The 14,992-nt window shown below is 45.2% G+C and overlaps 1 protein-coding gene across 2 annotated transcripts in view; it reads left to right on the top strand.

Moving 5' to 3' along the window:
* The window catches only part of GRIK1 (glutamate ionotropic receptor kainate type subunit 1), a 73,141-nt gene that overhangs the window by 19,448 nt on the left and 38,701 nt on the right, over positions 1 to 14,992 (top strand). For both annotated transcript variants that reach the window (XM_033084400.1, XM_033084409.2), the window contains one exon: positions 12,978 to 13,145. In XM_033084400.1, the coding sequence (XP_032940291.1) occupies positions 12,978 to 13,145 (168 nt within the window). Of the gene's footprint in view, positions 1 to 12,977; positions 13,146 to 14,992 lie in introns of those variants that run through there.

Here is a 14,992-nt window from a genome sequence, read left to right as displayed (position 1 = left end):
CTCGGTTTTATTAAAATTTTAATAACCTCTGAAGCAGGGGAGTTGTGTCTGATATTGACTGAGTTAGAAGCTGTGAGTCTGGAACCTGACAGTTCATTTAATTCATGGTTCCAGACCTGATTGTCATTGCTTTTACTCTCCTTGAAAGTCTTTTTTGGGCTGGAATCTGTCTGCAGTTGATTTTGAGAATAATAGCAAATTAGGGCTCTTATCTGTTCCATTTTCCAGCCTCAGGCATCCCCTGCTTTGGGATGCAGGGATGAGTTATCTCTGTATTCCTGGCCAAACCTGTGCCAGGACAAGGAACAAACCCTTGGATTCTCATGGAAAAGGAGGGGGAGAGAGGTGGGGCTGCAGCAGGGAGGATGTGGTGAAATACAAGAAAAGCTGCGTGGCTGAGTAATGGAAACTTAAAGGGAAAACTGAAGGGGAGGAGGTGAAAGTGAAATGGAAAGTGAGAGGGAAGGGATGATAGCAGAGGGATGATGTGAGCTAAAATCCAAGGTGGGGAACAGAACAGCTGAATCAGGGTTTGAGAGGAAAACTGTGGAAGTTGTTACCACTCTGGGGCTTTTTAGGGGAAATTTTATGAAAGAACAAAGAATAAAATGTGAGATTGAAAGGAAATAAAGTGATTTAGGAAGGAAAATATGGGCAGGGAAGGTAAATATTGGCGCAGGGTAAAAGAACAGAAGTGATGAGTGAATAAAAGTAGGTATGAGAAACAAACTGGGGCACAGAAGGAAACCAGATGGCTTTTTTGGGAACAGGGAGCAGGCAGTGGCAGAAAGGAACCGGGGCTCCAAGGAAAGCAAACAAAACACCACAGATTTAGTTCTGACTTTGTTCGAGGCTGGCAGGGAAGGGAGGTGGGTGGGAAGGGCAGAGGAGAGGGCTGGGAGGCTCTGAGCTCAGCCTCAGCAGTCCTGGGGATGTCCAGGGCAGCTCCAGAGTCCAACATTCCAACATTTGGGTGTCACTGCCCCCAGTAAGGGATTTTTTCCTGATATCCAATCTAAACTTAACCCTCTTTCAGTCTGATTGTGCATCTGGACATGGATGTAAAACACTGTCACCCAAACTCACTGTGATTCCTAACACCATCTGCACTATGGCTGGGACTTGAATAAATTTTTAAAGCCCTTCCATTTTTGTGACTAAAACGTTGCTGTTTAATATTCTCCAGTTTTCTTGCTGCACTTCCCCCGTGTCTAGGCCAGGGAGTGAGAAGGAAACAAGGGTTGTGTGACAGCTTTGGCATGTTTGCAGAAATGAAGTATTTAATAGATACCCACGTTTCCCATGTGCACAGCCTGCTGCTCTCAGTCAGGGGGAGCTTTCTGGAACCTTCCCTTGAACAAAGTTTAGCCTGTGCTCTCACATAGTTTTGTTTTGAATTTTTTTCTTTTTAAATGTATATACTTTGAGTAAAACATTAATTCTCTCTCCATTTTGGATGGAATTCCTGCTTCTTAACACATTTTTTATTGATTGAAGTTTCTTCTGTCTGGCATTCCTTAGTAATACCAAGTGGAGGATCTGGTGAAAAATATGAAGGGTCCACTCCAAATATTTCATCCACTAAATCCTGTGATGGCTTTTCCTGGGAAATCCATGGTGTGCTCATGGCATGTGCCATTTTGCAGGTTTGTGGACACACATCTCGTGGTGTCTTCCCCAGTTCTGTGGTGCTGGCATTCATTTCACTGCAGCTACCACCATCTCTGGGAAAATAAAAATTATAAAATTCTAAAAATAAAAAATAAAAACCCAACTATAAAGCAAAGACAGGGGCAAGAATGGGAGCTCAGCAGGAGATAAAAATGGTGTTTCTCTGAGTGCATCAGTCCAGGAGGCTGGAGCCAGGGTGCCAGGAGTGGGTCAGCAGAGGGGAAATCAGAAAATCCAGAGTGATTTTGTTCCCAGAACCTTTTGTAAGCAGTGGAATCTGCAGGGATATCTGAGCTGCTCAGAGTTTGTCAGGCAGTGCTGCCTCAGTTCTCACTCAGTATTTACCCACCTGAGTGGGTAAGGATGGCATCATTTGCATTGCTCACAATATTTAGGTGTAAGCACTCTCAAGCCCATGGAGAAGTGTGGAAATTAAGCTTTATAAAACACCTGATGCTTTGCCTCCTTAAACGTAATACCTTTTTATTTTTGTTGTTGTGCTTCTTTTATTTTTTACTTAATGGGGGCCCTATTTACTTTTTGTAAGTCTACTGCTTTAAAACAAAATTGTGCAATACATATAGCCCATGCTCCATAAATCCAAATGCTGGAACATGGAAATAGTTTTTAGAACAGCATTAAGGAAGATCTGTCTTTTTTATGTGCACCAAAGGCACCACAGTGACGTTTTTAGGTGATGCACATAAGTTTGCCAGTGCAGCAGCCCCCAGGGAAATTATTATAACGTTAAAGCACATATTTAAAGAAAGAGTTTTAAGATTTTTAAAGCTGTGTTGCAAAAAAAAAAAAAAAAAAAAAAAAAGAGTAATTGTATAATTACTGTTTTGCTTTTTTGGGGGGTGGGGGTGTTTTTTGAGAGGATTTCAAGTCAGGCTCTGATTTTATGGGAGCAGTTTGCCACAGACAGATTACTCTGGGAACACTCCAGAGCACAGAACCATCTTTTTGTGGATAATCAGGTAGGCAGAGATCTCCTGAAAAGCTGCCCTTGCTCCTACCTGCCATAAATTGTAATTGTTGTGGACATTGGTCAGTGTGGGCAGCCTGGGGTTGGCACTTCCAGAGGTGAAGGGCACAGGGGCATTTCCCTGTTTTTCATTTCCCTGTTTTTTCCCAGGCGCTGGGTACCCACAGCATCAGACTTGGCAGCAGTGGGACATTCTGCACAAGGTGCACTTTGCTGCCTGAGGAAATCTGTGATTAATCACCACCAAGCCTGAATAATGCAAAGGAAGCACTTTCCCCACACGAAGGAAAACCTTATTTCTATAATAAAATAAATCTTGGAGTGATTTAATCTTTAAAACCCCACTGCTGCTCGCTGATGATTTAGATATAAGGAACATCTCCAGCACATGCATGATTCAAAGAGTCTTTTCAAATAAAGTCTTTTGATGGAATAAGGGAATTAAACATCAAACCCAACATCTCCCAAATGCCACAGAGTCCTTGGTGTGACAGCTGGTCAGCTGAGCAGCAGAGAGCTGACAGCTCCATCACTCAATTCATTATTCAAATGCTTCAGAACACCAGATGATTTTATTAAACCAGTCATGTCTAAGAGTTGTTGAGAAAACCAGCAGAAATTCCTCCCTAAAAGCAAAAAGGAAAACACCAAAAATGTGTTTGGCACTCTGGATGCAGCCATACAGCTTCTAGCTGAGCTTTGGTTTTTTTTTATCCTAATGCCACAATATCATGCCATGTGCTAAGGAGAAATCAGTCTCAAAGCAAGCCCAGGCCATGCTGTGTTTTAAATACAAGCACAAACCTTTGGTTTCTTCATTTCCTCCTTGCTGGAAAGCTACATCAGCAATGTCCCAAAGGCTTGGAATGTGGAAAACACTTTTTTTTCTTTCATTTTTGCAAATTGCACTGATTTTCAGATGGTTCTCACATCTCTCCTTTTTCAGTGGAGGGAAAAAGAGGGAGAAAACGAATTAACTTAAGTTTGCCTTGCTGTTGTACAGCCCTCCTAACTTTTAATGTTTAATTTGATTTATGTCACGGGGCAGGTTGGGTAAAATTCACAATTTCCCAGGTTCATTTGGATCTGGGTGGGGCCCGTGGCAAGATTCCTTGCAGGGCAGAGAGAGCATGAAATTCCTTTTTACATCTTGCTGTAAAAAATGCACAACCTCCACATCAGGGGATTTTAAAGATCTCCACCCCTTTGAAAAGATCCCAGTCGTGCTCACCTGCAAAAACAAACAGTGGGTTGAGGCAACAGGAGTTTGCCAGTCAGAAACCTGTAGATGATCTTTTTCATTTTCTCCTGCTCTTCATTTCTTGCCAGTTCTCACACATGGATCGAAATTTCTTACATTAATAAGCTAACTTGGCCCCCTGCTGCAGCTTGATTGAACAAAAATGAGCTCTAAATGCCTAATAATGTATTTCCACTGCCTTTTCCAGAGTCCCAGCCTTCAGTCTACCTCTGCTCACACTTTTGGGGTGGGAGTTCCCCTGATATCTGGATTTCCAAAGGCAGAACGGGATTAAAGGGTGCCCTCATTTCCCTTTCCTGAAACAATTTGTCACTGCAAGGATTTCATTTACTACAGAGGATATGAAGGCAGAGGTTTGTCTCAGGAAATACTCCACATTTTGTGCCAGGAAGATGCAATAATCATCAGGGAGCAGAGAGGAATCAGAATGAAGCTTTACAAGACATCCACACGCAGCAAAGTGTGAGATTTCACACTTGCATGTCCTAACTCTTTTATTTAAAGAAGCTCAGTGTTTGTTCTCCTCTCAAACCCATTTAGCTGATTTCTGTTTAATGCTCCCTTCAATCCCAGGTGGTTTTCTGTGCAGGTTTCACTGAGCAGGAGGCTTTTTGATGCTGCACAGAGCTCAAGCTGGCTCCCTTCCCCTCGGGAAAAACAGCATTTCCAGGATGTTCCAGGCTAGGAAGGAGTGCAGATCTGCTATTAGGGGCTGGCTTTGTGAGAAGGGTTCTTGGGTGAGGTTTCTCATGGGAGCCAGAGATCCCAAACCTGTTGCCAAGATGGATTTAAAAATGGCAGGCGTTACAATAAAATAAATAAAGCAGTCCAGGACCGGGATGGGGCACTTTTGTTGTGGTGATTTCCCAGCAGGTTCTGAGGGGCTGAGCACACAGCTGGGATCCTGCAGGAAAACAGGGAATGCAGGCAGAGGATGATCCTCAGCTGGGCACAAGCTGCAGGATAAAACATAAGCTTCAATCAACTCCTGGAGATGATTTGAGCCCAATGCCATAAGTGCCTTAAATGAAATCCCTCTGCAGAGCAGCCAATCTGAATGATCAGACATATGTCACACAGGGAGCCAGGATCACCAGGAGAGTGGTGTACACAGCATTTCATCTACATGGGGCATGTGCTGCAGTGCCTAACTCACCATTTTCCAGTGCTCTGGGTCTCAGAAGGCACAGAGTGAGAGTCACTGAACACCCTGAGTGGCAATTCTGACTCACTCAGAGCAAAGCTGAGCAAGGAAAAACATCACACGTCTCCTTCGGCTGCATTTTTAATTGTATTTTGAAATTTAAGTTGTTCAATCAGGAGATGGGTGGTAACACATTGGAATGATGGCCATTTTGTTCCATCAGTTATGGAAATATTTAATTGAATTGAAGCCATCTTTACACACTGTGCTAATTAGAGTTTCCTCCTCATGGCTAGGGTATTTTACGGAAATTTATTTCTTACAGTGAAGTTGTAATGCTAAAAAAAACCCCTACAATATTTATGCCCAGTAACATAAACTTTCATGTTTTAAAAACACAAGTAACAATTTAATAACTCAGATATTCACCTTGTGGGGCCTGTAGATGTTGTATCAGTTTTTCAGATATTTGCCTTTTTCTTTCTTTAGTATTTTTTTAATTAACTTTTTTAAACACAGTTTTAACCCCTAGGTAAAATTATGCAGGATTTTCCTGCCATTTTTTTTCAAGGTGCATATCTAACTTCCCTATCCATAAGTGTAACAATTACAACTAAGAAGACCTTTAATATAATAAATGTAATAACCAATAATATAATGTAATTAGCATTAATAATTCCTGATAGACAGTTCCCAGTGAGGCTGCTGCAGTGGAATGTCTTCTTAGCTGTATTTGTGGGTGGGATTTAAGGTCCCTTCCCACCCAAACCAGTCTGGGATTCCCTGAGTTCCTTTTTGAGGGAAGCATTCCAAGGAGGAAGTGCTACTGGAGTTGTTCCATATTTCTGTGTAATTCAGCACTTGATGTGCAGTTGTCACCAGGTGCAGCAGCAGTTTGTTTACACTTGGTGCTTTAATATTTGCCCAGGACTGGAAATGTGCCTTGGTTTCCTTTGGAACAGCTGCAAGGGAGATGATGCCCTGGTTAGGAGAGTGGCAGCCCGTTTTCTGTGTGTTCCTCCTGATACCTGAGAAATAAAGGGTGAAACTGCGTTAATGCCACCTAAAGGGAGGCAGAACCATGAGGCAGCAGCGTGGGGAAAACGTGCTGCTGGAAGGTTTAAAGAAAATCCTGAGCAAAACCTGCAAATTTCCTCATGTCCCCCAAGCACCAAAGGTGTGTCTGGAGCTTCAGGAGAATCCAAACCAGGGATCCAGTGGGAAACCTGGGAACATTTGGGGCAGCCAAAGACTCAGAGCTCCAAATGTCCCCCTGCCAACCTAACCTCCCTCCAGACCTCCTCTTGGAAGGGATGCACTTGGGGACAGTGTGTGATCTCATTTATCCATGCTTTTTCAGGATAAACTCGGATTTTCTTCAGCTTTAATAAAGACCTTATGTTCCTAAGCATCTTAGAGATAGATAATAGTGCTTAATGGGCACTCAGGAAAAGACAGGCTGTGTCACTTTTAAAATGTAACCCTGACATTTATGCACAAAAATGCTGTTTGCTAGATAGCACTCATTTCAAGGCATTGTCTTGGGTTTCAAAATGCCTTTCTATTCCTGGCTAACAGCTGGAGAAAAATGGCTCATCCTGAAGCAGTTCCATTGCAAATGCAAACTCCCAACTGCTCTGCAGTGGGGCCATCTTCTCTCCCCTCAGGGCTCCTCTCTGGAGTGACTTTCCAGGGCTCTGTGGAGTGAATGTTTCTGTTTCTGAGGGTCATCTGCTGCCAGAGTGCAGGAAAACCTGTATTTATGGCTGCTTTCTGAGTGCCACCTCTTGTAGTCACTGCAAAGAGCAGGGTAAAGCACTTTTTGTGCAGATCTTCTCCTGATTTAACCAGGTGTCTGTGTCAAAGCATGGCAAAATCACCTCTGAATTCAGCTTTCCTTGCTCTTGGGGGTCTCTGTGGCTTTGTTTGGTTTGAGGTTTCCAGGTACAATTGGTTTGTACCTGCCCAAAAAAAATCTCACTGTATTTGTAAGCAACTGGACACTTCTGAGATGGACTCAGATAAAAACAGTAAACAAAAATTCCAGCAATGCCTGCAGCTCAGTGCCATCACCCTTTCACTCTTCACCCCACCAGCTTGCTTTCCACTCTCCTCACCTGCTTTTCATTTCTAATTCTTTTCCCTTCCTTTATTCCTCAGCATCAGCATTGATTTATTTTTCCTGTGCTTGTTCCTTCCTCTCTACTCTCCTGGTGCCTCCCCATTTCCAGCAGCCCTGGATGTGTCAGGATGCCTGGGTGTCCCAGAGGGAAATCCTCTCACTCAGACACTCAGGAAAAGCAGACCTGTGAGGCAGGGCTCTGGAAAGACAGCAGAAATTAAGTGTCTTTTCCAGAGGGACTGTTTAAGTTGGGAGGAGTGCTCAGCCACGAGGGAATTTCAGCAAACCCAGCTGGAATCAGGAGAAACATTTGGAGCAGCCCACAGCCCCTGGCATAGTGCAGGCAGAGGGAAATAGAAAATAGAGAGGAGAAAAGCAACAGTTTTTAAACTTCCTGTGGAATCAGGAGTTTGCACCTGAAAAGTGATGCTTTAGTTCCTGCTCGGTGCTGCAAGAGGAACCTAAATCAGGTCAATCAGATTTTTTCACTGTTAGTAAAAAGTTCATTGCTTAGAAATTCTGTAACATGGATCATGCCAATTGTGCCTTTGGGAAATATCTCCACTTGCAAGCTGAAGTGAAATTAATCCCATTGGAAAGGGCAGATCCTTGTATCTTAATAAGCTCAACTTATTCTATATATACATGCACACATGTATTTTTATCTCTGCTTTCCAAAGGGTTGAATCAGGGCTGAATGCACCTTTCTGGAGTGCAGATAATTATAAAAGCCTGCCCTGGCTCTCACAGGGGATATTTTGAGTGGAGAAATACTTTGGTATTTTTATTCAGCCCTTTTTTCCTGGGTGATGGTTCAGCCCCCTCCTGAGTTCAGTCCCCCCTCACATGTCTGAGCCCAGAGTGGGATTTGCAGCAGTTCCATCTCTGCTCGTTCAGCACCACCCATGCTGCATGGAAAGGGCAGAAAGGCTCAGTGCTTCTGAGAGTTCAGCAAAAAACAATCAAGCAAAATTTGAGCAGCCTTCTGGGAGCATAACCTTCACAAAAGCAGCTGGAATAAAACCACACCTGGAACACGGAGCTGGATTTTGGAGAGGCAGTTTGGAACAGAGAGATACCAAATTTGACAGTGAGGCAGTGAGCTTAAACAAGCCCAGTCTTTAAAAAATCACATTTGCTGAGTTTGACACTTGGGGCTCATCCCTCCCTTGGTCAGGGTTCGATCCTGAGCCTGTCCCAGGTTTCAGCTCCCCACAGCCACAGAACAGAGAATTAAACCATCACCCCAGCCCTGCATTTATTGCATTTAAAATCAAAAATTGCTCTGTTTGGCTGCAGGTTTTTTACAGTCTCAAGAAGCTTGCAGCCTGCAGAGACAGGGAGCAAATAACTTCAGTTATTTGGGGTGATGGAGACCGAAATCCAGGGGGTTCCAGAGTGGGGTTCTTGCCTTTCTGAGCTCTCCACCTTTCCTCTGAGATTCTGACGGCTGAAAACGAGGAGGGGACCTGGAGTTTGGTTTGAGGGCAGCCTAGAGCAGGAGCCCCAGATGGATGGGATCACAGAGGGGTGATGATCCCGGGGTGCCACAGGGCAGTGCCAGGGACGTGTGGCAGGATGGAGCACCCAGGAGGAGAGCCAGCCTGGGCAATGCAGGGAGGGCAGGAATAGGCTGGAGCAGAGCACAGTGCAGGGAAGGCTTCCAGAGCAGCTTGTGAACAGATTGCAGAGGGAATGCTGCTGGGAGCGTGGCTCTGAGCTCCACTGTGTGTAAAATGAGGGTGATGATGGCTCCTCACTGCCAGGGCTGCTGCAGGCTCAGCAGTGCACGGAATGCTGATGGGCTCGGGGTGGGTTCTGCCCGTGCTCCAGCTCTGGGAGAACCTCAGGGAGCAAACCCTCTGCAGGTGTGCAAATGCAAACTGAGATTACTGCTGCTTACAGGGCTGGGAAAGGTTGTTCACCATTCCTGCTGGGAAACTTCTAATGCACACCCACACAACAGAGTAGCCTGTGGGTGCTGTGGACTAGAGCTAGCAGCCAGTTTCTGGATAACCTGACACCATCAGAGATAACTTTGCAAAGGAAGATGCTGCTGGACTGTGAGCAGAAACTCCTGTGATTGTTTTCTGGGGAGATGAGTGTGGGGAGTGCACAGGTAGCAGCTCCCAGCTGGACACCACATGGCACAGGAGAATCTGTGCTTTGCTCAGAGATAAGGGTGGGAAAACATGCCTGGAGGGGTTCCCAATAGCAGTGCTTTCAGTGCAAGAGGAACTCTGTCAGAGGGAATTATCTGGAGCAAAAGATCTTCCTCAGCAGTGTTCTGCTGTGCCCTGCTCCTTTGTGAGCCCTGCTGAGTGTGTGTGATCCAGCCCCCTGTGGAATCCCAATCCCTGTCCAAGAGCCCAAGGGCAAACCGTGTGTTCATTTGGCTTCCTGAATCCCAACATTAACCTGGCACCAGCAACAGATTCCCTTTGGGGAGAGCAGGGCACAGAGCTCACACCAGCAGTGTCACAGCTCTCCTTTCCTCCAGTGACTGGCAGTGGGTTTTAATGAGTTCCCACAAGCTCCCAAGGTTTCCTGTGGGAAGGAGGGGAGGCTTCTGGAGCAGGGATCCCTGCAGGAAATGGATGCTCAGATGTTTCTGGAAGCCCTGCTGGCAAAGCACCTGCCTGTCCTGGCACTGGGAGCTTGGGATGGAGCAGCATCCAGCAGGTCCTGTGCCTCCACATCAGTGATTCCACAGCCTGGGAAAAGTCCTCCCTTGAGCCAGGACAGGAAATCTGGGTCTCAGCCACATAGAAATGGGTTTATCCTCAGCTGGACAGAGTCACAAATGTAAAATCCACCTTTGGAAACAGAGCCAGCCCTGACCTTTGCTGGAAGTCCCTCAGTCCCTGATGACCCTGAAATGGGAATGTTTGCTTGCTGTGGAGAGCTCTCTGACTGAAGAAGGAGGGAACTGAAAAGGAAGGCTCCAAAATTTACAATTTTCCCCACCTAAGTGCTACCAGCAGCCCAGCATGGAAGCCAGAGCTTGTTTTCACACTCAGCAGTAACAGCTTCATTCCTGGAACATCATTTATGTATTGAGTTAGCATCGATTTCTCCTTCCTTCCTTCCTTGCCTTATATATGGTGTGGTTAATTTGTTTTTAAAATGTTGTACAGTAATTACTTTATTTCAATGAATCATCTGGCAAACTGGTTCTTCATCAAACTTGTCACTTACTCTGCTATTTTTCTTTTAACCTGGATTTCACAATGAATTCTGAGCTTGGCTGTCAGTCATCAGCAGCAGAAGAACAAGAGATATTTATGGAGTTGCTGGATTGCATTAGGGATGTATGGATGAAAATGTACAGCACAGCTTGTTTGTGACGCAGATTTATGGAGTAATTCAGCTCCTCTTCAGCAGCTGAATAGGCCTGAACAGAAGAATCAGGCTCAAGTAGGTGCAGTCCAAGGCTTTTGAGTGCAATATCCCCCAGCTCAGTCACAGGAAGGAATTATTGCCTCCTGAACTCCCTCCAGGGCTTTGTCCAAGTGCCCCTCCAGCCCAAACCATTCCATGTTTTATCCAGGGTATCACCAGCAAACAAAGCCTGCACTCAGAGTTCCTGAGTGCTTTCCTGCCCCTTGCTGTGTGCAAAAGGAACCTGGCAGTGCAGAGTGTTGATTTGTTTGCTCAGAAAACTCATGCACACAAAACTTCCCCTCCTTTCCCTCCCCACCTTCCTGCTGCCCACTGAGCTCACATTCTTCTCCGAAAGGAAAAAATCCGGCTGAATTCTGCTAATGAGGGATAAATGCTTCCTGGTTATACATCATTAATTAAAATTAATCTTCATTTAATAGGCAGTTGATTAGAGGGATGGAAATAGTTCTGGCCCTAGGATGAGGAAGGGCTTGTGTGCATCCAGGTATGAAGGTTGCCTCAAGGGTGGTGGGATGAAATAATTTTAATTAAACAGAAAGTGATGGAATGCACAGTAGGAATTTCTGAGGTGGAGGGTTTTTTTGGCCAAGATCAAATGGCAAAACAGCCATGCTGCTGGAAGTGGGGGGGTTGTGGACACCCTTATTCCCAGGTTATCTCAGGCTGTCCCCTGTTCCTGTGACATCTGCCTTCCCTGATGGAGCAATGCTCTGCTGCTTCCAGCAGGGATCCAGGGAAAACTCAGCAGTGGAACCTTTCTGGCCCAAGCCCAGGCTGGCATTGCAGCTGAAGAGAATTGTCTTCCTTGGGTGAAATGAGGGAGGGATAATTGAATTTAACCACTAAACTTGCTGGGATCGTAGCTGGAATGAGGAATTGCAGGACTGGATCTGAAAGGACAAGCTTTAGATTTTTTTTCCTTTCAGGTGATCTGAAGTTTGCAGCTCTGGAAAATCCTGCTGTCTTTTAACATTCCAATCAATATTTTCCTTCCAAATCCTGTACTTTGGCTTTTTTTTTTTTTTGGCTGTTTTTGTGTATCACACTCTCTTGTAATCACTTGGATCTTTCAGAGGAAGAGGGAAGAAGTCTCTAAGGTTCTGACACCTGCACATTGAACATGAGAAATCCATGGGGTGTACAAGAAAATTGCTGAAGCTGGCAGACTGTTTAAGCCATGTCAGGGCATTGCTGTGTGTGGGTTCAGGTGATAAAATGCTGCTGTTTATTCCAGAGGAGCCAGGGATAACAGTACCAGGCTGGGGTTGGTGGCCTCCAGGGTCTTCACTGCTGGATTAAAATGCAAAGCAGGTTTTGTGTTCCCATTTCTGATGGTCAGCTAATGACTGGACTGTTCCTACGTGGGTGACATCAGAACTGCAGGAGGTTGCAGCTCATGAGCTGAATGCATTCAGAGGGCCAGAAATACAAAGAGAGATTTAACATGGGCAGTGGGGAAATGTGTGAGTGAGAAATCCAAAGTACTCTCTAGTGACTTGCGCTAAATGAGTAAATTATACTTGCAAAATCAAGCACTGAAGCTGGAGATTGCTGTTCAGGGGAGGTGGTTTTTAAAATTAGCTGTGTTTGCTGTGCATGCCTCAAATCCCACTGCCCCTGGACAGTGGGAATGTGCTGTTGGCATAATGAGGTCTCTAGAGGCTGGAGGGGTGGATATCCCAGACCACTGGGACAGGCTGTGGCCTTGGGACACCTTCCCCATCCCAGGATACACTCCAGGGAGGATCATTGCACTTCCAAAATTTAGGAAATTTTGGAAAGCTCACTCGCTTTCTTTGTGGAAAGCTCGGCCACGTGCTGTGTCCACAGGTTCAGCTCCTTTTTCTTGGGAAAAGCAAAAAGATTCCCCTGTCCCTGGGCAAACTGAGGAATGGCCAACAGGGCTGCTGAGGTTTGTGAAAAGCCAGAGGAAGCGCAGAGCTGGAGGGGAGACTCTCAGTGTGCTTGATCCCAGACTCTGCAGTGCTCTGGGACTGCCAGGATGTGCAGAAACACTTCAGGGAACACCCACACACCCAAGTGCCATCTCCAGATATGGGTCAGACTGGAGCAGGGAGAACAAGAGCCCACCTGCACTAGGAAGGAGCTGGACAGAAGTTCTCAGGAGCATTTAGAATGTTCCTGTGAAAAGGCTGGACAATGAACACGTGTTGTCTTCCCCAGGTGTTTGTGGAGCAGCATCACACTGAGTTAACCCCAGTGCCAGTGCTTTTTGTCCCTTAGCAGGTAAAACTGATGATGCACTGGGCTCTTGCTGCAGTAGGGTTTGCTAGATGAACTCTAGGAAGTGATGGCTCAGGAGTCATTTGTCCCTCTCTGTGATGAAGAGGGGAATAATCCTTCTCATTTATCTCTGTTCCAACAGGAGGGATATTCGAAACTGTGGAAAATGAACCTGTTAATATTGAAGAATTGGCGTTCAAGTTTGCTGTCAGCAACATTAACAGGAACAGAACACTGATGCCTAATACCACATTAACCTACGACATCCAGAGAATTAACCTTTTCGATAGTTTTGAAGCCTCGAGGAGAGGTAAACATCTCAATGGCTGTGTCAGCTACATTCCTGCTTTGTGCTTCATACCTCTCCCAGCCTGATCTCCTTTTGTGCTCTGTTGTGTCATGTGCACCATGGAATTAATCTTTCAGAGGTGTTTGAGCTGAGCACCAAGCTGGGCTTGGACCTGTCGTGTGCTTTCCGAATAAAGCCCTAATCCTGTCTGCATGCTAAGAGCCCCAGATGGCAGGTGGCGAGTCCAAGCCATTTTTCTTTCCAAAACACAGATTTGCCACCTGGAAAGATGCAGAAAAATGATCACAGGCTCACAGGAAGCACAGTGGGGCGTCACAACCCATAATTAGCACAGATACCCATTATCAGTCAATTATTTCTATTGTGTTTTAAAGACCAGAGGCCAGTAGCCCCCTGCCCTGAAATACTAATGCTCAGTGGCCTGAAGATAGAAATAAATTTCTCTGCTATAAACAACTGTAAGAATTGGAGTGGTCAAGTTTGGAAATTTTTTGCCTCTTCTTTTTTTTTCTTGAGAAGGAAAATTATGGCCCAATTTCCTCCTGTCTAATTGACTTGCAGGCCAAAACTGAGAGGGCTGATAAGTGACAGCTTTCCTTAAGCTCCATGTGTTTCCTGGCCTCTAGGAAGCAAGCTCAAAGCTTGATAAAGTTCCAGTTCAAACATCTCCAGTACCAAATTTTCCTCGTGCCACTTCAGGTCCTGAATGGAGAAAAGGAGAATGATTTTAAAGAGCATAAAAAACAGCTTTAAATGGCTTTTTGCATTCTTTTTCAGTTGTAGGTATATTCTGGAGCTATATGCTGTAGAATCTCAAGCATGCTGGATTTATAATCCATATAATCCAGGCTGATGCAGTATTTCAGATTCCCTGTGGAGTGAGAATCTCTCCTGTGACTGTTCTGGAAGTGCCTTCTCCATTTAATGTGTAGGAAGTTGTCAATCTACATGCGAGAAACTCAGACAGCAGTAATTTCTTCTCATCATGAATTATTGAAATTATTTATGGAATTTGCACATTAGAACCTGTGTTCCTTTAGAAAGGACTTCTGAATTAAACCTGGAAATCCTGTGCACTTCATGCTGTCTGTGAAACACTCACTTGTGGAATGGAAACAGAAAATAATTGATTTTCTGTCATATTCTATTACAGCCAGAGAGCTAAATAGGATTTAAAGAATCTCAGCTCATTGTGGAAGTTGGAGTGTTCAATATTTCCCTCAATCAGAGTAATTTCTGAACTCCTCAGCCTCACAAGGAGAGCAGCCCTGCAGATCAGGGCAGAGCTTTGTGCCAGTCAGGAGCAGTGTTGGAAACACTGGCAGTAAATCTTAACAATGGACAGGAATAACTGATATCACTTCATCTCCTGTCTGTCAGCCTGCAAAGACACAGGAGAAAAAGATAAAGGCAGAGACAGCTCCAGGCAGGGTTCTTCAGGCTGAGGTATGGGCACAAGGAGAAGGAAACCTTTGTTGATGTATTTGGCTGATTTGCAGGGGTATGAAATGTCAGTGTGTGTATGTTCTTCATTTCCCCCGCTGTTGCCAAGGGCTTTAGGCATTCCTACCTGCTTTGTAAACACGGATTATTTATAGAGATGGTGGTGCCCTGTACTGCTGGTGTCCCTGCAGCAGCCTGAAATGAGAGCAGCTCACCCAGGGAGAAAGGTGCCAGTGCCGGGGGATCCATGGAGAGCCTGCTGTGGCTCCAGGGATGAATTACACTGTCTGGAATTTCACTCCTGGGACATTCCTTTGGAGCCAGAGGGCTCCTGGTTCCTCCAGGATAAAGGCAGTTCAGGAATCCGTGTGGTCTGCAAGGACATGGGCAGAGAAGGTTTTATT

Source organism: Catharus ustulatus, chromosome 2 (genome assembly GCF_009819885.2).
Source record: "Catharus ustulatus isolate bCatUst1 chromosome 2, bCatUst1.pri.v2, whole genome shotgun sequence".
Taxonomy (NCBI): Eukaryota; Metazoa; Chordata; class Aves; order Passeriformes; family Turdidae; genus Catharus; species Catharus ustulatus.
Note: the sequence above shows the minus strand (reverse complement) of the source record. Positions and strands in the feature narration are given on the sequence as shown.